This window comes from Lissotriton helveticus, chromosome 1_1 (assembly GCF_964261635.1).
Source record: "Lissotriton helveticus chromosome 1_1, aLisHel1.1, whole genome shotgun sequence".
Lineage (NCBI taxonomy): Eukaryota > Metazoa > Chordata > Amphibia > Caudata > Salamandridae > Lissotriton > Lissotriton helveticus.
The window spans coordinates 111,363,031-111,385,870 of record NC_136057.1 but is presented as its reverse complement, the minus strand read 5'-3'; the positions used below and the strand labels follow the sequence as shown (position 1 = coordinate 111,385,870).

General features: G+C 48.3%; 1 protein-coding gene across 1 annotated transcript in view; it reads left to right on the top strand.

The window, feature by feature from the left end:
- The first annotated feature begins 6,131 nt into the window (after positions 1-6,131).
- LOC144768025 (uncharacterized) overlaps positions 6,132-22,840 on the top strand; it is a 53,864-nt gene continuing 37,155 nt past the window's right edge. Inside the window, exons 1-2 of the mRNA XM_078651423.1 lie at positions 6,132-6,245; positions 19,207-20,864. Of these exons, the coding sequence (XP_078507549.1) occupies positions 19,238-20,864 (1,627 nt within the window). The 5' untranslated portion in view covers positions 6,132-6,245; positions 19,207-19,237. The remainder of the gene's footprint in view (positions 6,246-19,206; positions 20,865-22,840) is intronic.

Here is a 22,840-nt window from a genome sequence, read left to right as displayed (position 1 = left end):
ACAGCCCCAGTCCAAGATGTCCTCCCTGAACAGGTCAGGAGGGTTGTGCCAGTCACAACCCAATCTCAGACAACTTCCTTCCCAGAACAGGTTGTCAAGGCTGTAATGGTAACAGCCCACACCCAAACTGAGCCCCCTCCTGAAAAGGTTGGGAGAGTTGTGATGGCCACAGCTCAAACTCAGACAGATAACAGTGTAGTGAAGCCTGAAACTATGGATCACTCCACTCAGACAGAGAGCATTGAGGAGGAAGAGAAATCTCCCTCCCACCAGACTTTAGGAAAGGATCAGCCTCCTCAGGGAACTGATCTGACCCCTTGTGAAGAAACTGCCACAGAGGTAGTCAGGCCTAGCCTGGCAGAACCCCTGATGTCAGTGGACCCTTCCAAGGTGGGACCCAGTCTGGAGCAGGTAACCTGCCCCTCTCTACCCTGCCTCAGTCAGCCCAGGGCTGTAGAGGTCAGGGAGGCCAGTGTTGGACCCCAAAGGGCCCCCTGTCCAAAAGAATTCCCCAATCAGCAGATTAAGGGCACTGAAGCTAGCAGACCTAGCCAAGTGAAAATAAAACACACTCCTGAGGGATCCCCCTTAAAATTAGTTAGGGACCTCCCACAGATGGACACTGTTGGGCACAGCCAAACTTGGGACCTGAGGGCCCCAGACCTGACCTGTCCCTCCAGTAAGCCAAACAGAGGGACCCAACCTCCAGCTGTAGGTAGCCAGAGGTTGACCCTGAGAGCCCAAAACAACTCAGTCTTGGAAAGAAAGGCCTCTATGGTGGATAATGATTGGAGGAAGCTGAGCCCAAAATTAGTGGAGCCTCACTTCAGTACTCCATTTCAGCTCCAGCCTTTTACTGTGCCAAAACACACCACAGGTAGAGATTCCCTATGGTGGAGACCCTCAGACACCCTCAGGGTGAGGGATTGCTTAGTGGACCATGAGATAGGGGGTAACCATGCCAGTGCTGGTACTTCCTTATATGGCCACTCAGGCAATATAGGCTTACCTGGCAAGGCTAGCCTTATCTCCTTTCGTTTGGGGGGGGGGTTATGTAGGAAGGTAGATCCCTGACTATGGTTGCCCCCAACTTTTTGCCTGGTGTTTTGCTGGTTTTCTGACTTAGTTGACCTGGGACCCTGCTATTCAGGGCCCCAGGCCTACTGCTCTCTCTGTAAAATGGATTCCATGTACCTTAGGTACATATCTAATTGGATACTGAGTCACCTTATCAGTCCCTGTACAGTGTACCTTAGGTACCCAGGGCATAGGTGTACCCAGGGCCTACCAGGGGCTGCAGCATGTATTATGCCACCCCTGGCTGGCCATCCAAATCTGACACAACTGGCTGCACGACAGCTGGGGCAAGGTGGTGTAATCACCCTTTGCTTTAGATATAGTATACCTATATCTAAACCTAAATGGGCACACAGATCTCCTATCAGTCACTCCTATGGCAGGCCTTGACAATCCTGAAGGCAGAGTGCTTGGAATCGTGTGAGATGGTGCTCTGGCATGATCTGAGCCTGTCTGCGGCTTTCGGGATCTATCCCTTAGCCGTTTCCATGATATCGCATACCATATACTCTTAAGTGCATTATAATCCTCGCGGTTATATGCCAACTCTGGGATCGCTTTATCAAAACATGTCGAGTAAGGTGTCATACGAATTGGAATACTAACCCCTCGCCAATTCTGGCGACGGGGTTAGCATTCCACCCTTCTAGAGGGACACGACATGTATGTAGCCTATAACCCCGGTTAAAGTCAAACAGAGCCTTAGCTCCACAAAATGGATGCTGCCACCGAGACACAAGTCTGCCCTCCTGCTGCTGGGAGTCCTCCCAGAGCAGGAGGCAAGGACAAAGGGTTTCCTGCCAGGGGCGGTGCCAGCACCGTCCCAGACAGGGTTTTGTGTATTCTAGGTAGGCAGGGCTTTAGAGGAAGGTGACTGCAAGTGGCACCCCGGTGCTCACTGTGCATAGGCCGGCTTGAACCAGTTCCAGGGGCACACCAGACCCTGAGCTGGGGAAAGCCCGCCAAAGGAGAGGGGTGTAACCACCCCCCTCCTGGTCCCACCCATAGGGCAGGACTTAGTCGCATGCCAGCCCCCTTTTCCAAGATAAAGGTAGGAGCAGGCCCCCTTCCAAATTAGATCATCTTTGGAATCAAGACACGACTTTCTACGAAAGGACTTCAAGATTTCTTCTTCAAGATTCTCCCTTGTGACTAAGGAGTAGTCACCCTGCATCCGCAGGCACCATCTTAAGAACACTGCGATCTGCAGCAAGTCCTTCCTCCGGAATCCGACTGCCCAGCTCGACGAGAACCGGCTCCCCTGGCACCTCTGACCTCTACCCACCTCTACAGCCAAGCTGAGAACCGTGGGTGCGACGAGACCTCGAGGGACCGGCCATCTTCACGACTGCACGACTTCTTTCCAGCACGACCGCCGAGGAATCCTCTGGTGAGTGCTTGGGGTCCGAGAAGCCCCGACCCTGAGCAGCCCCAGCACCGAAGTTCAGCCTCCCAGCATCTCCACGATCTGCGAGGGGCCCTTCTGCTTTTTGGCTGCTCACCGCGTTGTTTGGCTACTAGCCCGCTGGCTTGTGGCCTTCTTAACGATGCCCAACGACATCACTGCTGCTGGTCTGGTTGCTCCAGACTGGCCCTTGCTTCCCTCCATCGGAGAAGTACCCTGGACCCTCCTGGTCCACTCAAGACGCCATTTTAGGTCCACCGCGTGGTCCTTGCATTTGCCAAGACTTGTTGCCCCAATCCTGGGTCCAGCGACGTCGACAGCAAGAACCTTCGTGGGACAGCTCGCACCTCCATCCTGGTCGCCGACAATGCCTCCTGGTCCGAGAGACTGCAGAGCCCAGCAGCGCCCACTCACCTGACTGCGGTGACTTCGCCCGGTGCCATCCTGGTGCCCACTTAATCACTGGCTAGTGATTCAAGAACTTGGTCCCCTCTGCTTTCAGGTTTTCCTCTTCCCTGATCCAGGCTTGGATCTCTTCGAACTTTTCTTCACTGGCCGCCTGCCAGCAACTTCTTCTTCAGGCTCCTGGTTCGTCAACGAAGAATCCCGACGTCTTTTCAGACCTATGCAGCCGCAGCCCCTGGGCTAGGTAAACTCGGCATTTCGGTGCCTCAGCATAGCCTCACTATCCAAGGGTCCAGATCCACTTTCGTTTTTGACCTACCTAGTCGGGTTCGCCCGAGAACACTAACTTTGTGAATTCTAGCTTCCATAGGCTTTTTCCCGCCTTACGCGTGAGAGTTCCCACTCTGCACGTGGTGTCCCTAGGCCTCCTGCTCCTAACCTGAGTGTTCAGTATTGTAGGCCTAGCGTTTCTAAAGCCTCTGAGAATCGTTACTTACCTGCTAGTAATTCGCATTCCACTTTTGTAGTATATGGTTTTTCGTGCCCCTCGGGCATTTGTGTAAATTGTGCAACTTAAAGTATTTTCGTAAGAGTTTTGTTGTGTGCTTAGCTCCCTGTCTCATAAAGAGCCAGGGTAGTCTTGTTATAAATAAATACACTGTTTATTTTCATAACAACTTGTGTGGTGTCCTTTCACTGGGTGTTCAAGGGGTAATGTGATGGTAAAACAGCTGGCTTAACACGCCCTCTAGAGTCTTAGCCTTAGACTGCTCGTATCCATGCTACTAGGATAGCTGGTCTATAAGGTTGACTTACAACCAATCATCAATAAGGGTTGTTTGGACTGATATATAGTGATCACTAGAATAGTGAACACTGCACATCAGGCCAACTTCTCACAGAACAAACAAGGGAGTTTATTGTTATTAGGTCGGCTGCTGTTCGCTTTGACCTTGGTGACCTTTAACCTGTGAGTTCAGGGCCTCCATTTGTACAAACCATGCCGTCTATCACCGCAGGGCTTGGGAGGGTGCTGGGCTCAGAGCCCTCCACAGGTGCGTGCCGCTCAGGGCCACACATTCTTCGGTGATGGCCCCCACAAGCTATATCAGAGGTCTCCACAAAGCTGTCCTTTTTTTTTTTACACGCATTTATACTGCTGACAGGCTGGTCAGAGGTTGGCGTGTACACGGCTGTTTTCTGACATACGTCAGACCTGTCTCCGCGGGCGCACCGCGGAGGGCTCCAGAGGGGGCGCTGCACTTGTGAGTGATTTATGGCCGCTGTCGGGAAGGTTTGTTTCACGGAGCATGCGCTGTCTTTCCTACCGGTCCTAGACCGAGTCAACAGCCTCTGGGGAACCGACTTCCCTGGCTTTGTCATATACCAGATTTTCTACATTATGTTATCGTTCTAAATAATGGACCTATACCTCCCTACACACAGTCAGCCCACTGCCTCCTGGTTTAAAGTACATATTAAAGAGCAGAGACTCATGAAACAAGCGGCAGGGAAAGCGTTTGCTTACACTTCAGCTTGGAAAACAAAGAAGCCCGCGAGTGGTGTGTGCGCGCGCCACTGTGAGACGTGCTTTCAAATATCGCGCCCATGTCAGGGCATAATAATGGAAACCACATGGCCTATTGGTAAAAAGACGCACGCATAGGCCAATGGGGTAGCACAAAAGGAATCGTACACGCACGAGCGCGTGCGATTCCTAGGTCAGTGTTAAAAATCCCCGTTTTTCATGTCCACAATGTCTCGCGCTGCGTGAGCAAAGCTGCGCAGTGCAACGCTAGGCGCGAGACCTAAAAAAGTATTACAAACGTACTTTAGTGCAGGAATTCGGTGAGATGCACTACAATGTGTTACACTAACCCCTGATGCGTGGCACTTGGCACGGCTGATACTTGGAAAATGCCTCCGCCCAGGCAGAGCATCATGAAAACTCTTGCACCTAAATTCAGAATCAACAAAGAACAGCTTTCACCTAGTCTAAATACAGAAAGGCAGACTCTTTGATCCCTAGAAGATAAGTGGAAGAAGCCATCAGCACCCTCTCCCTGTAACGTACAGCAGCCTAGGAAAAAGAAACACCAGTAACATTAAATACAGAAGCTGTTTCCCCTCAAGATTAAATAAAAGCACCTAAAAGTGATTGAATTCAGCAAACTCCTCCTTTACTCAAGCATGTCCCTAAATTGCAGATTTGTAAAGTGCGACTCATCACCCCTAAGTGTATCCAGGCGCTGGGGCCGTCGGGGCGATGAAGTGAGCTGTTGCCCAGAGTCACATGATGCTGAGCTGCGGCCAATGCTGGGGCTCGAGCAGTGAGCCCTGTGCTCCAGAGTCAGCTGCTCTGGTGGCTACGCCACACCTGTCCCCAGAGCCTCTGCCCCGGGGTCAGCTGCTCTGGCCGCTGCGCCACACCTGTCCCCAGAGCCCTGTGCCCCGGAGTCAGCTGCTCTGGCCGCTGTGCCACACCTGTCCCCGGAGCCTTGTGCTCCGGAGTCAGCTGCTCTGGCTGCTGTGCCACACCTGCCCCGGAGCCCTGTGCTCTGGAGTCAGCTGCTCTGGCCGCTGTGCCACACCTATCCCCAGAGCCCTGTGCTCTGGAGTCAGATGCTCTGGCCGCTGCGCCAAACCTGATCCTCAATACTGATGCTGACTTGGGAAACTGACGGGTTTATTAAGTGGATGGAAAGTTGGATCCCGTCTTAAAACTGTGGCTGTCACTCCTCATATTTACATTTATAAATGAACTGACTCTCTTTGGTTTCTCTTTCATATTTACATTTACATTTATAAATGAACTGACGCTCTTTAGTTTCTCTTTCATATTTACATTTATAAATGAACTGACGCTCTTTGGTTTCTCTTTCATATTTACATTTATAAATGAACTGCTGCTCTTTAGTTTCTCTTTCATATTTACATTTATAAATGAACTGACGCTCTTTAGTTTCTTTTGCTCTTTTTCTTGTCTGGGGTGAAATGTTTAAACATTTAATTCAAAGATACATTTATAAACCTCTGCTTTGGAGTCAGTGGAGGCTGGGCCTGGAAAGACTCACTGCTGGTGCTGACTCTGCCACCAATGACCCGGAGACTATTCACACTCACAGGAAGAGAAGAGCTCCGCAGCCTCCTCTGTTTGTTCTGACTCTGCCACCAATGACCCGGACGTTATTACCTACAAAGGCCCGGGAGAGGCTCAGTCTGCTGCTGCTGGCGCTAACCCGGAAGTGACTCTGACTCTACTATTATTACTCTCACAGGTCAGGGAAAGCAGCACGTGCTGACCCGGAAGTGAAACAGTTCAGTTTATTACGGAAGAGAAAGAAGAGGAGGAGAGAGGGTGAGACTGAGAAGGGGCAGAGGAGGGAAGGAGGGAGGGAGGGAGGGAGGGAGGGAGGGAGGGGGCAGAGGAGGGAGGGAGGGTGAGACTGAGAAGGGGCAGAGGAGGGAGGGAGGGGGCAGAGGAGGGAGGGAGGGGGCAGAGGAGGGAGGGAGGGAGGGGGGCAGAGGAGGGAGGGAGGGGGGCAGAGGAGGGAGGGAGGGGGGCAGAGGAGGGAGGGAGGGGGGCAGAGGAGGGAGGGAGGGAGGGGGGCAGAGGAGGGAGGGAGGGGGGCAGAGGAGGGAGGGAGGGAGGGGGGCAGAGGAGGGAGGGAGGGAGGGGGGCAGAGGAGGGAGGGAGGAGGGGCAGAGGAGGGAGGGAGGAGGGCAGAGGAGGGAGGGAGGGGGGCAGAGGAGGGAGGGAGGAGGGGCAGAGGAGGGAGGGAGGGGGCAGAGGAGGGAGGGGGGGCAAAGGAGGGAGGGAGGGAAGGGGGCAGAGGAGGGAGGGAGGGGGCAGAGGGAGGGGGGCAGAGGAGGAAGGGAGGGGGGCAGTGGGAGGGAGGGAGGGGGGCCGAGGGAGTGAGGAGGGGGCAGAGGGGGATGAGGGCCCGGGGCAGTTCTACATGGCCCCTGTTTTATATGACTCCCTTCAGTTAGCCATGGGTCATTAACAGCACATTGCATTATGATATTTTAGAATCCATACTAACAGTGCTTAAACCTAAACTACATGTCCCAGAATGCTATGTTTCCTTGTTGAAATGTAAGACTTCATGGTGCACTGTGCAATGGGGTCACTGTGTGACCTTGTTATAGTACATCAAAGATTCAATCTGGTCTCAGTGTGTGGGTTTAAACTCCTTTATATTGGGAAAGGGTCCAGAATGGGTCCATTTGGGGTTCTTACTCATTTTCACAAATACACCCTTGTTTTTTTTATTTGGTTAGATTAACACACTAATGGATTAACAGTTGTGCTAGAAGGAAACAAAAGCGTATTTTTACAGAGAAATATTAGTTTAATCTTTTTAATACATTTTAAGCGCTTTTGCTCACAGTTCTATACATTGAACTCTTTGAATCCTAACTTTGTTCCCTAAAGTATTGTGAGTGTTTTATTAACCCCTTGGCTGCGGGCCGATTCACCCTCTGTGCTGGGGGGAGGAGGGGGCGCCACAGCGCCCCGGTGCCCATGACGAGCTCTCGTCATGAGCCATGTTTCTCGTGTGTGACCACGCCCATTCCTTAGAATGCCCAGCACAGCAGGGGAATTATCCCCGTGTCTGAGCGTTCTAACGGTCATGACGAGCTCAGCTCGTCATGAGCACACGAGAACTGTGGCTCATGACGAGCTCAGCTCGTCACGAGCGTGGGAGCGGTTAAAGCAGATTTATAAAGTCCAGCTAATTACCCACCGAAGTATCCAGGCCCTGGTAGCCATGCTGCTTCGGTGAATCAGTTCAACAACAAGGTCTTGAGTCCCTCCCTGAAGGGAGGTTGAGGCTGGAGGGGGAGGGGGAGGCTGTTCCAGGACTTTGCTGCAAGGTAGGAGAAGGAGCGTCCTCTATTGTTGCTTTGGCGGATGCAGAACGGTGTGAAACAGGGAGGTGAAGCGCAGATGTCTGAAGCGTTGGTGGAACCTTAGGTGGTGGTTGACGCATGCTGGTCCTTGGTTATGCAGGGCTTTGTAGTTGTGGGTCAGCGTCCTGAATTGACACCTTTTGTGGACGAGGAACCAGTGGAGTTTCTTGAGGTGTGGGGTAATGTGGGTATGTCTGGGGAGGTCGACTCTGAGCTTGGCTGCTGGGTTCTGTATGGTCTGGAGTCTCTTCAGGGTGTGTGTGATAATTCCTGCATAGGGTGTTGCTGTAGTCCAGGCGGCTAGTAACGAGGGCTTGAGTGATGGTGCTTCTGGTGCTGATTGTGAGACATTTGAAGATCTCTCGGAGCGTGCAAAGAGTGACGTAGCAGGTGCTGGAGACTGCGTTGATGGGTTTTTTTTCAGTGAGTTTGTCCAGGAGGATGTAGAGGTTCCGGGCATGGCCTGTAGGAGTGAGTGAGGATCCTAGTTTGGCAAACCACCAAGAGTCGGTGTTCCCGAAGATCAGTTCTTCTGTTTTTTCTGTGTTGAGTTTGAGGCAGTTGTTTTGCATTCAGTTGGTGACGCTTGTTCAAACTAGCTTATAAAACTATAACTTACAGTTCATTGAGATATTAAGGGTTCGTAGAACCCAGAGCAACATATATTTGGAGCTCCCTATTTGGAATACATTGGAATGTATTACCACTTTTAGGCTCAATTGAAGTCCCTGTGATGCCAAAAAAAGACTGAATCATGTTAAACCTTCAGAACCCGGGCCGGCAAAATCATCTAAAGGTCCAAGCTGGCTATAGTCCACCAGCCAAGTACTATCAAAAGAAAATTGCAAAAACATTGATAAAGATATTTATTTTAGAGTTTGGGTCTAGATCTTTTACTTGCAAAAACATTTTATGTGGATATCCAGCCAGCTTGTTATACCTTTTTCCTAGAAACCTGCTACGTTTAGTGGACTAGTGCATAATATTACAAGAAAAAGGCCTATGCATATAGCACATTAAATTGTAGCTTTAGTTGCTGAAAATTTGTTACCGTCAATATAGCCCCTTTCACCATTGGCATTCCTTCTATAGCAACGAAAAATCAAAGCACTGCTCTGAAGATTTTCATAACTCCCCTTTATTTCTCTTCTCCTGCCTTGTATGTCTTCACTTCTATATGTGTGTAAACCTCTCCAGCTAGGCAGTTACCTGTGACCCTGCTGAGTAAGATAATGGGACCGGCCAGGATACAGGAAATGCACTGAGACTTAAAGAGAACAGTAGAGCGAGAGACATTAAGAACAGGTGGAAGGGAGAGACCGAAATAATGTAGAAAGATATGAGAGGCGGAGAGAGGAAAAGTATATAGAAAAATGTGAGGTAGCCAGATGGAAAGATGAAGAGTCTTAGATAGAGGAAGATGTGAAAGAGAGGTAGAGAAATAGGTAGAGTTTATGGAGAAGGTAATGTAGAGAGGCAGAAGAGGACAGTTTTCCAAGGGGGAAGGTGAAGAGAGAGAGGCAATGTAGATAAAAGGTGAATTAGAGGGAGGTAAAAGCAGCAAGAAGTGGACGATGCACGATAGAGAGTGCAAAATGGGAAGAGGTAGAGCACAACATTTCAGGTAACGAGAGTACAGAGAGGTGAAGTGTAGAAAGAGGAATCCGATGAAGAGCGAAACAAGGTATTTGAAAACCTATATGAACTAGAGAAAGAGAGGTGATGTTAATATGGAGATATCAAGTTGTGGGAAAATTAAAGAGGAAGAGACAGTTAGGTAGCGCGATCCGTACAGATAAAGTTTGAGAGAGATAGTTGAGATGGAGGGGGTGAGGTGAAGTGGAGAAGGAGTTCCAGAGAATGATGTGTGTTTGAGTGAAAGAGCGAGTGAGACAGAAAGAAAGAGAGAACAGTTCATGGTTGAGGTAGAGCAATAGAGGTAGCCAGAAAGTAGTAATATATTTAGAGAGGTGAAGGAAAGAGAACAGAGGTAGAGGGTGAGAAAGAGAGGTGGAGAGATTAGGCAGTAAACTAATAATGAGTTAAATCTAAAATGTATGTAGTGAGTGAGGGGTTGGTGGGGCAGAGAGAGGTGAGGCAGAGAGAAATTAGCTAGAAAGGAGAGGAGAATGGTGAGGCACAGAAAGGGAGGAGAGAGATGGTGAGAGAGGTTAGGTAGAAGCACGTGAAGAGAGGATGGAGGTGAGGTACAGCTAGAGATGAGTTTGTGCGAGAAGTGAAATGGAAGAAGGAGAGATACAGGGATGTAATAGAGAAACAAAATAAGTGTGGTACAGAGATAGGGATACGGTAGAGAGAGTTGAGTAAGAGAGCTGGGATTAAGAGTGATAGATAAAGGTGTAGGTACAGACACTGAAAGAGAGGCAAGGGCATGAGAGAGAGGTATAGAAAGGTGGAGCAGAGTGAGGTATATTGGATGAGAGGTGAGGTAGACAAAGTTGAGGTAAAGAGATCAGAGATAAAAGGAGGGTGGAGGTACATATAGAAGTAGTGATAGGTTAAGCGGGCTGTGAGGTGAAGTACTGAGAGAGTGATGAAACACACTAATTTCACTGTAATTGCCACCAGCTGACGGAGAATGTGAGGGTTAAGACTGGGCAGACCAAGCGTGCACAAGAGAATGTGAGGTTTAAAACTGGGCAGACCAAGCATGTACAAGAGAATGTGAGGGTTAATTCTGGGCACACCAAACATGCACAAGAGAATGTGAGGGTTAAGTCTGGGCAGACCACGCATGCACACTACGGAGCAGATTTATTATTTTTTAGTGCAACACAGTGCACCAATTAGTTGGAGCGCGTTGGTGTGCGAGGAGGAGAAAGAAGCGCTGAGCCCGATTTATGAAATCTCCAGATTACGTACAGATGGCTTGGAAAGGGGGCACATGCCTAGTTCCGAGGGCCACCAATCCGGCGACCAAAATTCCACAGCCCTTTCAAACAAGATAATTTCAGATTTACTACTATTTAATTGTAACTTGTTTGTACTCATCCATTTGTTGATTTGGACCATACAGCTCTTGAAGCGAGCTTGGGTGCCGATGTGGTCAGAGTCACAGGTGACCAACAATTGGGTATCGTCAGCATAGGACACGGTCTGAAAGCTGTGTGCTCTGATGATTCCAGCTAAAGGAGTAAGGTAAAGGTTAAACAACATAGGACTGAGTGTTGAACCCTGAGGAACCCCGACAGTTACCGGGTAACTACAGGAGGTCATTGAATCGGCAACCACGATGGTAGACCTGTCGGCCAAATAGCTCTCAAACCAGGCATAGGCTTTCCTCTGATACCCACCTCTCACTGCCGATGTTTCAGAATGCTGTGGGAGATGGTATCGATGGCGGCAGACAGTTCTAAGAGAACCAGGACAGCCGATTCCTTTTTCTCCAGGGTAAGCCTTTATATTGTCAACAATCTCGACAACAGTAGTCTCCGTACTATGGGAGGCCCGAAAGCCACATTGTGAGGGGTCAAGTAGACCGTGTTTCTCCAGATGGACAGTTAGCCGTTTATTTATAAGGTGGTCTAGCACCTTCCCAAAGTAAGGCAAGAGGGAGATTGGGCAATAGTTGGCCGGAAGGTTGGGGTCTGCTGAAGGTTTCTTAAGAATGGGTTTGATATGAGCTTATACCTGTATCAGAGGAACCTTAGCTTGCTGTAGCGACATGTTAAAGATTAGGGTTAGATCATTGGCAATTAGAGGCATGAGCTTTGTACAGGGTAGAGGGGGGAAAGGGTCTCCAGGGGATTTTTGTCAGGCCTTCTGTTACTTCGGAAGTGGTTATGGATTCAAATTTCTTAAGCACAGGGACATTTATTGTTTCCGAAGGTATGGCCAACATGGACAAGTCGTTGACTGAATAATGAGAATCTGTATCGTCAAGGCGGAAAGAAGAATAGATGGTTTTAATTTAATTATTGAAGAAAAATTAAATGGAGTCTACCCACACTTGGGATGGAGAGAAGGAGGACTGTTCCACAGAAGGAGAGGTGAATTCTTGTAGTATTTTATAAAGTTCCTTGCTTGAGTGAGCAGCATTATTTATTCTTTGCGTTAGGTAGGACTTTTTTGCTAATTTAATATTTTTTATGTAGTTACAGTGAAAATGCCTGTAGGTCTTCTGATTTTCCTCAGTTTTAGTTATTCTCCACTGGCGTTCAGCTGCTCTACTTAATTGTGATGGACGGAGCATCTGAACCAATCAAACACTCACACTCAGTCAACAGATCTGGGTTTAATCCATCACCGTTCTTTAGCCCACTCTGCCACCCCAGTTCAGACATGGCCATATGCAAATCAGTCTGACCCTGTGCCTCATGGGAACAGTCCAGCCCGAACTGCCAAGCCATGCTTTCCCTGGACCGGATTCAAGCTTCCTAGGACCGGTTTCTGGCATTACAGCCGTCTTTAGCCAGACTTGCTTGAATCCAGTGGCAAAGTGAGCAAGGGACTCACTTCTGAGCATACCCTGCCAACTTATGGCGAACAAAGTGGTACAAAAGGGGGTGGTGATGGACGGAGCATCTGAACCAATCAAACACTCACACCCAGTCCACAGATCTGGGTTTAATCCATCACCGTTCTTTAGCCCACTCTGCCACCCCAGTTCAGACATGGCCATATGCAAATCAGTCTGACCCTGTGCCTCATGGGAACAGTCCAGCTCGAACTGCCAAGCCATGCCTTCCCTATGCCTGCTCGGGTTTAAATGGCAGGAGGGGCAGGGCCAATGTAGTGATACTCTCCGCCCAGACCGAGTGAAAATTCCAGTCAGATGCAGCTGGCAGATCGCCTTAAGTCCCTCCGCTCAATCCGGCACTTGCCGTGGCGGCCCGGTAAACACTTAAACACTCCAAAGGTTGTGTTAGTGGTGTGAAGTGCAGTGCACATGCAATGTGTGGAGTTTGAAGAAGTTACACCGTTTCTCCGTGTTATCAACTACTTCAATGGCTTTTTTGACATAAAATTAACATACCCACAGTACTCTCACAATTCGATATTGAAGCCTTGCACATTTTCCCATATTTCCACCTGTCGCTAATATATGAAGTATCGCGTGTCTGTGGTGGTGATAGAAAGGAGGAGTTTATTTCTTACAGAATGCTCCACCCACAGATCTGCTTCCTCCTCATATACTGACACCTTCCAACTCCCTCAACAGCATTCCACATTGGGCGTTGCCTCAGAGACTCTGGGATGTTACAGCTCTGTTGAAGAGGCTGCAAGAACTTTGTGTGAAGAGTGAGCCGTGATTATTTGGGGTGTTACATGTGATTGTGCAGATCTGTGCCCGCCCTGTGTGTTGGTCTCTGGGTGTAGGGGGTGGCTGTGAATGGCTTGGACGAAGCCTAACCTTTCAATACAAAATGTATGGAAGTGATTTGTGTGTGCGAGACAGTGTGTATGTGCTAGTTTGTGTTTGGGCCTCTCGGGTGGATTAAATCTATATTAGTGTGTAAGCGACTGATCTGTCTGATTACTTATTTCCAGTGTGTCGGTCTTTGTGCCTGGAGATGAATTGTGTTTCACTTGTGTGTGTCCACGACAGAGCACAATGCCTGTGTACATGTGCAGCATTGCAGTTGTGGTTAAGAGATATTTGTTACATTAATCCATTTATAAATGAGGTGTGAGAGTTGGAGTTTGTGTCACGTCTGTAAGTCTATAAGTAAATTGAGTTTTTAAAGAGCAATGTGTATTTGTGCGTATGTGCTGCAAACATTTTGCGTGTGTGTTGCAAGCAGTTTGCCAAAGACAATATTTCTCATATTCAGCATAAGATCTATTGTCTTTCAGGTACACAGATTTCAGTATCTCCCCCATGCTTATCTCAACTTTAGAAGCAAATGGCGTGCATGCCAGCCACACATATAGAGTAATCTGGTACTCAACAGCCCTCACTTTAGACCAACAAACAATAAGACTCTTCTACATCCTTAGATTGAGCAGTCGTTAAAAGCGGGTTTACTAAACCCACCCACCCTAGGCAAAGATAAGGTGGAAATACTCCAATTATTAGAATCTCCTAAGCCGGATATCCTGTTCTTAACTGAAACCTGGTTGTCTGAGGAATCTACTCCAGATCTCCAGAAGCCATACCCGAAGATAACCAAAAGAGAACACGCTCAGAGAAAGGAGTGAGATAGCAGCAATTATTCACCAGTGGATTCACACATCTCTGAAACAAATTACTCAAACTGAAGGGGTAGATCAACTTCTCTTTCTCAATTGTCGAATTGATGACTTTAACTCAGACCCTAAAGATAATGAATTTGCTGAGTTAATGGTGTTGAGTTTACACCAACGCATTACATGCTCAGCTCACATAAAACGAAATCCTTTAGATCTGGTCTTGGCGTATAATTCAAATTGACCTAATATAATTGTTGTAGAGTAGGGTCTGCAATCCTATGATCACCCAGATTTTTGCTTTTTGCTTCACTGGTTTACGACTTCCCTGGCTGTGGGCCTGCTAATCAGACCCACAGCCTAGCTGTTCTCTCTACTCCAAATTGTACCCAGGTACTGAATTGGCACTGGGCCCTCTCTGAGTCCCTGTACCCAGGGCTGAGGTGCACCCAGAAGTCTCCCAGGGGCTGCAGCATGTATTATGCCACCCCTGGGCTGACTAACTAAACAGACACAACTGGCTGCTTGACAGCTGGGGGCAAGGTGGTGTAATCACCCTTTGCTTTAGATATAGTATACCTATATCTAAACCTATATGGACACACAGATCTCCTATCAGTCACTCCTATGGCAGGCCTTAACAATCCTGAAGGCAGAGTGCTTGGAATCGTGTGAGATGGTGCTCTGGCATGAGCTGAGCCTGTCTGCGGCTTTCGGGATCTATCCCTTAGCCGTTTTCATGATAGCGTCAGACCATATACTCTTAAGTGCCTTATAATCCTCGCGGTTATGGTAACTTTGGTCTGACATTATCTAAACATGTCTTGTAAGGTGTCATACGCTTTGGAATACTACCCCCTCGCCAGTTCTGGCGACGGGGGTAGCATTCCACCCCTCTAGAGGGAGAAGACATGTTGGTAACCTGTAACCCCGGTTAAAGTCGAACATAGCCTCAGCTCCACAAGATGGATGCTGCCACTGAGACACAAGTCTGCCCTCCTGCTGCTGGGAGTCCTCCCAGCGCGGGAGGCAAGGACAAAGGGTTTCCTGCCAGGGGCGGTGCCAGCACCATCCCAGACAGGGTTTTGTGTATCCCAGGTAGGCAGGGCTATAGAGGAAGGTGACTGCAAGTGGCACCCCGGTGCTCACTGTGCATATGCCGGCTAGAACCAGTTCCAGGGGCACACCAGCCCCTGAGCTGGGGAAAGCCCGGCATGGGAGAGGGGTGTAACCACCCCCTTCCTAGTCCCACCCATAGGGCAGGACTTAGTCGCGTGCCAGCCCCCTTTTGCAGGATAAAGGTAGGAGCAGGCCCCCTTCCAAACTAGATCAATCTTTGAATCCTGAACCGACTTTCTACGAGAGGAACTCAAGACTCTTCCCAAGATTTCTCCCTTGTGACTAAGGAGTAGTCACCCTGCAGCAGCAGGCACCAACCAAGCATCGCGGTTTGCTGTAAGTCTCTCCTCCGGATCAAGACTGCCCAGCTCGACGAGAACCGGCTTCCCTGGCACCTCTGACCTCAACCTGCATCATCAGCCCAGCTGTGATCCGTGGGTGTGACGAGACCTCGAGGGACCGGCCATCTTCGGAACTGCACGATGCTTGTCCAGCACGACCACCGAGTGACCCTCGACTGAGTGCTTTGGGGTAAGAGAAGCCCCGACCCTGAGCAGCTCCAGCACCGAAGTACAGCCCCCTTGCATCCACGAGATCTGCGTGGGGCCCTTCTGCTCTTTGCTGCTCACCGCGTTGTCCAGGTCACTTGCCCGTTGGCTAGTGGCCCTCTTACGACGCTTCACGACGACAAACACCGCTGGTCTGGTTGCTCCAGACAGGCCCTTGCTCCCCTCCAACAGAGGAGCACCCCGGACCCTCCTGGTCCACTCCAGACTCCATTTTAAGTCTACCGCGTGGGCATGCGTTTGCCAAGACTTGTTGCCCCAATCCTGGGTCCAGCGACGTCGACAGCAGATACCTTCGTGGGACAGCTCGCACCTCCATCCTGGTCGCCGACAACGCCTCCTGGTCCGAGAGACTGCAGAGCCCAGCAGCGCCCACTCACCTGGTCGAGGTGACTTCGCCCAGTGCCACTCTGGTGCCCACTTAATCACTGGCTAGTGATTCAGAACTTGGTCCCCTCTGCTTACAGGTCTTCTTCTTCCCTGATCCAGGCTTGGATCTCCACGAACTTCTTCACTGGCCGCCTGCCAGCAACTTCTTTTCTTCAGGCTCCTGGTTCATCAACGAGGGTTTCCGACGAAACTTGAACCCTATGCAGCCGCAGCCCCTGGGCTAGGTAAACCGAGTACTCCGGTGCTCCAGCATAGTCCAACACCCTAAGTGTTCGGATCCACTCTTGTTTTCGACCCACCTAGTCGGGTTCGCCCGAGAACAGTAACTTTGTGATTGCTAGTATTCATAGACTTGTTCCCGCATTACGCGTGAGAGTTCCCACTCTGCACACGGCGTCCCTAGGCCTCCTGCTTACAATCCAAGGGTTCAACATTGTAGGCCTAGCGTTTCTACAGTCTAGAAAAGTATTACTTACCTGCTAGTAACTCCGCATTCCACTTCTTGTGTATATGGTTTTTCGTGCCCCTCGGGCATTTGTGTAAATTGTGCGACTTTCAGTATTTCTTTAAGAGTTTTGTTGTGTGCTTAGCTCCCTGTCTCATAAAGAGCCAGGGTAGTCTTGTTATAAATAAATATACTTTATTTTTGATAACAACTTGTGTGGGGTCCTTTCACTTGGTGTTCAAGGGGTAATGTGATGGTAAAACAGCTGGCTTAACACGCCCTCTAGAGTTTAGCCTTAGACTGCTCGTATCCATGCTACTAGGATAGCTGGTCTATAAGGTTGACTTACAACCAAACATCAATAAGGGTTGTTTGGACTGATACATAGTGATCACTAGAATAGTGAGCACTGCATATCAGGCCAACTTCCCACAATAATGATCCATCCTTGCATATGGTCCAATCATTATTTGATCAATGTTTTTGTTCCGGTAGATTTTTCTAACTTGATCCACAAGCAGGAAATTAAAACAATATGCACATAGTGACACACTAATACAGAGCCAGTGTTATCAACACTTTCAACCCCCCCTCTTCCCATCAATTGAAGACATTCTCTCAAAAGAAAAGTAATCCACTCTGTGGTTCAGACGTGCTAGTGGCCCACACCCCTCAAATCCAACAGCGTGTTATAAACCGCACCAGACCAGTGCCCTGGTACAAGCCAGAGTTAAAGGAGGCAAAACCTGCATTGCGTCGACACTGGCAGGAGAGGGATGATGAAGAGAGCAAAATCTAATTTAAAAGTGAACTTGCAGAATGTGAAGGCAAAACCGCACATGCAAAGCCCTTTTAATAGACAAATAATAAAAATAGTTTTTTGATATCCTGAATGATTAGTCACCCCAGATGAAATGAGAACTTCCCTGACTCCTATCGAGACATTCTGTGACAATCTAAATACTTAACAAAAACATTCTTTAAAGATAGTATAAACAAATACAGCAGCAGTAGTTCTGAAGTCGAGTCTCCTTATCCTTGTTTGAGGAAATAAACAGGCTTCATGAATTTATGATCAAGGTCAAATCCGGGTCTCCAACTGACCCTTGCCCTCCAGCAGCCATGGAATCTCTGAGCTCATCAATCAATCAATCAGCATTTATAAAGTGAACCCCCAAGGATATCTGGGCGCTGAGGGTGCTGCGTCTCTGTCGAAAAGCGAGGTCTTGAGCAATCCCCTGCAGAGCGTTTTCATCAATTCAGCAGCTCAAGCTGTTGCTCCAAGCGCGTTTCAAAAGGCTGTAGAGCTTAGGTCACTGAAAAACCAGGGAGAAGTCCCGGATATAACCAAGAATTATAGGGCAATACCTCTGCTCCCTTAACCTGCAAAAACTATTGGTCAGAGAACTGTCTTCAAGAGCTTCCAGGCTTTATAACTATACCTACTCTCAGTTGTTGATTTGTGTGGGCAGAATGTCCGCCTCACCACTCCAGTTTCAAAATATGATGCAATTTAATGATTACTTGATGAGGTTGAATCAGCTAAAACTGAATACTGACAAAACTGAGATTGTAATTTGAAAGAATAATACCAATCTTTGGAACCAACTTTACTCTCCAACAAAAATTAGATTGTTACCGGAGCCTAAATCCACAGCTAAAAGCCTCTGAGTGATAATCGATAGCAATCTTAGCAAGACCCAGCTGCTGAAGCAGTAGGATCTAAATACAGATTTGTGCTGAAACTGCTTGAGAAAATAACCCCCCTTCTCCCGCTTTAGACAAGAAAAGCAATAGTGGTGGCCGCAGTCCTATCTAGATCTCATCATGCCAACCGAGTATTTGTAAGAATGCCCAGTATCACCATTCATAGCCTACAAGTAATTCACAGCGACACAGATTGTTTACTACATCATCTTCAGAGGTCGGCACGCGCCACACCTATATTGAAATAACAAATCCACTCCGAGACCCTCTGCCTCACCTCTAAAGGGTCGAGAGGTCTAGCCCCTCACTTCATTACACGCTAGGTGGAAATGCACACACCCGTACAAAACCAGAGATCACCTCACTTGAATTTACTTTCTATTCCAAAATTACAGAGGATCAGATCAGGTGGACGCAGCTTTGTGGTACAAGCTCCTTCCATTCGGATCTCTCTCCCAGCGAAATCCATTTTGAATCTAACTTCAAGTGTTGTCCCAGAAATCTGACAGCCCACAAGCCTATTCATGCTAGATTCTTCCCTGGCCTGATTGGTTGTCTCCTCTTTTATGTATTTCTGATTCAGTGCCAAGAAACCCCCAGGTTGAACATGCTCTCTTTATATGCAATGACATGACAAGCATTTTGTAGATCCTGTAGAGGTTTAGTATGTTGGCGCGTGCTTCAGTCACTGAACTGAATATTGCAAAAGAGAGCTGTACAGTGCAAGTGAGGATGATAGCGCAGTCTTGTCTGCTAGGGTTTTATAAACCTTTCATTGCTGCAAGGCTGTTACAGTATTCATTTTTTTTCATAAAAGTGTGCAATTTGAGCAGACCAAGGAACAGACATAGTGTTGAAAATGCAATGTTATAGATATTGTTAAATTTTAATGATTGCATTTTTTTCTGGTTTTAGAAATTCGCAATTTCCTCTGATCACACTGTGTTGGTGAGACGGGAAGGAGTATTTTGACCTAGTTGTCCTGTGATAACGTGTTGTCTTTTCTCTTTTACTCTCCTCTGCAGACACTTGAGACTTGAAAATAAAAATACCGGAATGGGGAGAAGACGGGCTCCAGGAAAGAAAGTGACAGCGCAGTGTTCATGTGAATCCATAAGAGCCACAGTCCCGTCTTTACCTCTCCATGACGTCTCAACTTCAAGATCCCGAAATGATGCTCAAAGGGACCCGGACCTGGAACTGCTTTCGGAGAACCTGCCCCACATTATCCTTTTATCCATGCTGGAGGAGTTGGAAGCCAAACTGGAGAACCTGATGAATACTGTGAAGGACGTACCTTCTAGAGTCGCTGGGCTGATAAAGAAAATCTGGATAGAAAAGGATCAAGGTTCCCTCGATAATGCTGGAGTGACTTTGAAGGTGGTCTGTCCAGTGAGCATTAGAGATTGTGCTGTTAGCGGTTCTCCTGCGACACCTCAACTGGACGGGCCAGGGGAACCGAGCTTGTGTCTTCAGCCAGTGTTCTCTGACGGGCATACACCAAAGCAGGACTGTACGATCTCCTCGCCAACCTATCTTCAAGGGCGTCCAGAGGAGCCAAACCTTTATGTACAGCCAATGTTTCCATATCGATGTGACCCACAGCAGGACCAGTGCGTGCAACCTGGGTTTCCAGATGTACATAAGTCGCAGCAGGACGAGTACATGCATCCTGGGTTTCCAGATAAAAATGGAGTACAGCAGGATTGTACTTTATCCAGTTGCCCTCAGACAGATCCTCCAGGCAGATCATTGGAGGCAAAGCGGTGTCTTCACTCGGAATGTGTTGATGGCCAGGCACCAGAGCAAGACCAGAGCGTACGGTCAGCGTTCCCACAAAAGAGGGAACCAGATGGGCACCTGAAGCAAGAACCATCCCCATTGTCTGCTAATAGCTGGGACCAGCAACAAAACCTTTGCCCACACCCACTATTTCCTGAAGGACACGAACCACAGCAAAACCACCGTATACAACCCACGCTACCAGATGGGACCGGACCTGATGATCCCTTGGAGGAAGAATTGATGTGTTTTGATTTCCAAGATCCCCAGGAGAACCGCAGCCTACAACCCCTGTCACCTGATGGGATTTCACCAGACGAACACTTAGAGTCTGTTCTGTTGTCCTTTGATGATTTGGGGTCACAACAAACCCAGCGCCTACAGCAACACCTATGCTTAAAGCAGGAACTTCCTTATGCGCAGGATTCAAACGTGAACTACGAGCTAGAATCAATGCGTCCTGAAGCACAGGAATCAGATAAAAATGACAATCTAGAATCGGCCTTTACTGATGCACACGGTTCAGATCAGAAGTACAATCTAGAACCACTGCACACTGCAGCACAGGACCGAGAGCTAGAGTCAGTGCTTCCTGAAGCACAGGAACCAGATCAGAACAACACGGTGGAACCACTGCACCCTGAGGAGCAGGATTCAAATCGGAACTACAAGCTAGAAACTCCCTGTACTGATGCACAGGGCTCAGATCAGAACAACAAGTTACTGCACTCTGAATCACAGGATCAACATCAGAACTGCAAGCCAGAACGGCTCTGTCCAGAGGAGCGGGGTCAGTCTGTGCCTCCATCATTCCTAGAACTTGATACAAATACTGCAGATGAAGACTCATTGGAGAGAGGAAATACAAAATCACATTTATTGCCGTCCAAAGCCACCCCAGGTATGTGTTTCGCTATACATGGACACGCGGAGTGCACTAACACATGTAACCTCTTTAAAATGCATATGGGCAGATTTTAGAAAGTCTCCAAGGGGATCATTTTGGCTTGGATGGAACCCCCTGAGCGATACTGACCAGAGTACGAGTACACAGGGTGCAGATGTGTCCCTGCATTCTCCTCCTCTGGTTCCACACAGGATTACATCCTTCCTGTGCAGGAACAGGCCTGGTTATGGGACTCTGCATGAGACAAGTAGGCCAGTAGCTCTCGTCCTTCCTTGTCCGTCCCGGTTCCAGGCTGAGGAACTGGAAATAGCGCTATTCATGGGAGGAATTACTGGCCGGAATCACACTTAATAGTCAGATGCAAGTGATGTGGTGTTCATTGAGAATAGTTAAGTATCAACAAGAGAGAGAGGGCATGAGTAGGCACTCCTGTACCCCAGACAGAATTGCAAATAACAACAGAGGAGTGACTCAGTGCAAAGAAAGAAAAAAGTGCTACCTTAGCTCAAAAAGAGAAACTTGCTTGTTCACTCAGTACTGTCAATGCGGTCGTTACTCCCACAATCACACGTACATGGTGTCCAATCTCTGTCCCCCTGATAATACCCACCGAGGTACCTTACCAGGAAGTAACCATCGGGTACAACACTCACCTACACATAACATAAGAGCAAGAAAGAAAAGACTCTTCTCTTTAAGAAGGACCCTCACTCACCGCTAGTTGGTGACATGCTTCATCATCGGGTCCCCGCTAGGGTGACCGAATGTCACCCCAGCGTGCTACAACGCCTGGTTACAGCGGAGCGGGATGTGGTGAGTGTAACAGTGCCCAAATTAGGAGTGACTATAAGTGAGTGTGCCAGTGTGATTAAAAAATGCGAAGGTTGTAACCTTTACAAAAATCTTTAATAATGGCCAACCCGCATTGGATTAAAAACAAAGTGAACGGACTTCGCAAGGTTCTGAATTAGGGAACCGGAGTCCTATAAAGTATCAAAAATGGTCAACATGTTTCTGCTGTATTTAGTTGCAATTTGCTCAGCATTCGTCAGGACCTAGCAAAAAGTCCTCCGGTGGTATGTGCGCGCTAAGGCGCACCCTCCCGTGAGGCTCTATATGTGATTTTTTTTTTTTTAAAAAGGTGTGAAAATTCACACGACAGTATCCATTATTATTCGCTGCTATTTGCAGGAATAATCATTGAAACTGCGCAAGAGACGATGACACGCCCCTTCACGCGGTGACTATTTCAGCACTCTCGGCTCCCCGCAATCAACCTGCACTCTTGGCTGCTGCCTCCCGTTCATTGAGAATAGCAGACATGCGCAGTCCAGAGAGGGAACTGTGTTTCCAGTTGCACAGTTACATTGGGTAAGATGCAGTCATCTCCAGTTCCTGATAGAAAAATCCTAGTCTGTATTCGGCCTCAACAGCAGGGCCGACCAGGGATGTTGTTGTCACTGCAGGGTTCTCCTGAAGTGCACACGGCCTCATGATAGACAGATACACAAACCAACCTCTAGCTCAGTAAAGAGTGTTCATTGTTTTATGGGCAGAAAAAAGTAGCCATGATCTCCCTACAGCAGCATCCTGCCTTTAGGAAACTCACTAACTGTGTAAAATGTCATCGGATCATCACACGTAACATACTGAGTTGGGGTTTGCACACCCGTAGTGTGACTGACGGATTGTGGTTCTAACCATAACTTGCACATGTCAGGAGTTTGTTCAGCTTTAAGTCTTAACCATATATACACTTTACCCTTGTTTGTAAGTGAATTTCTGATTTTTTTAAAGACCCATTAAGGTATTTCAACAAAGCCATCTACAACTTCACTTTAACCATATTCAGTGAAAATATATTAGGGATAAAGTACCCCCTGCCGCACCTTCTAAGATATTGCAAGTCAACAAGTTGTTCCATAACCATATAGAGGAACGAGGAAGGCAGAATTCCTTTATAAGGTTAT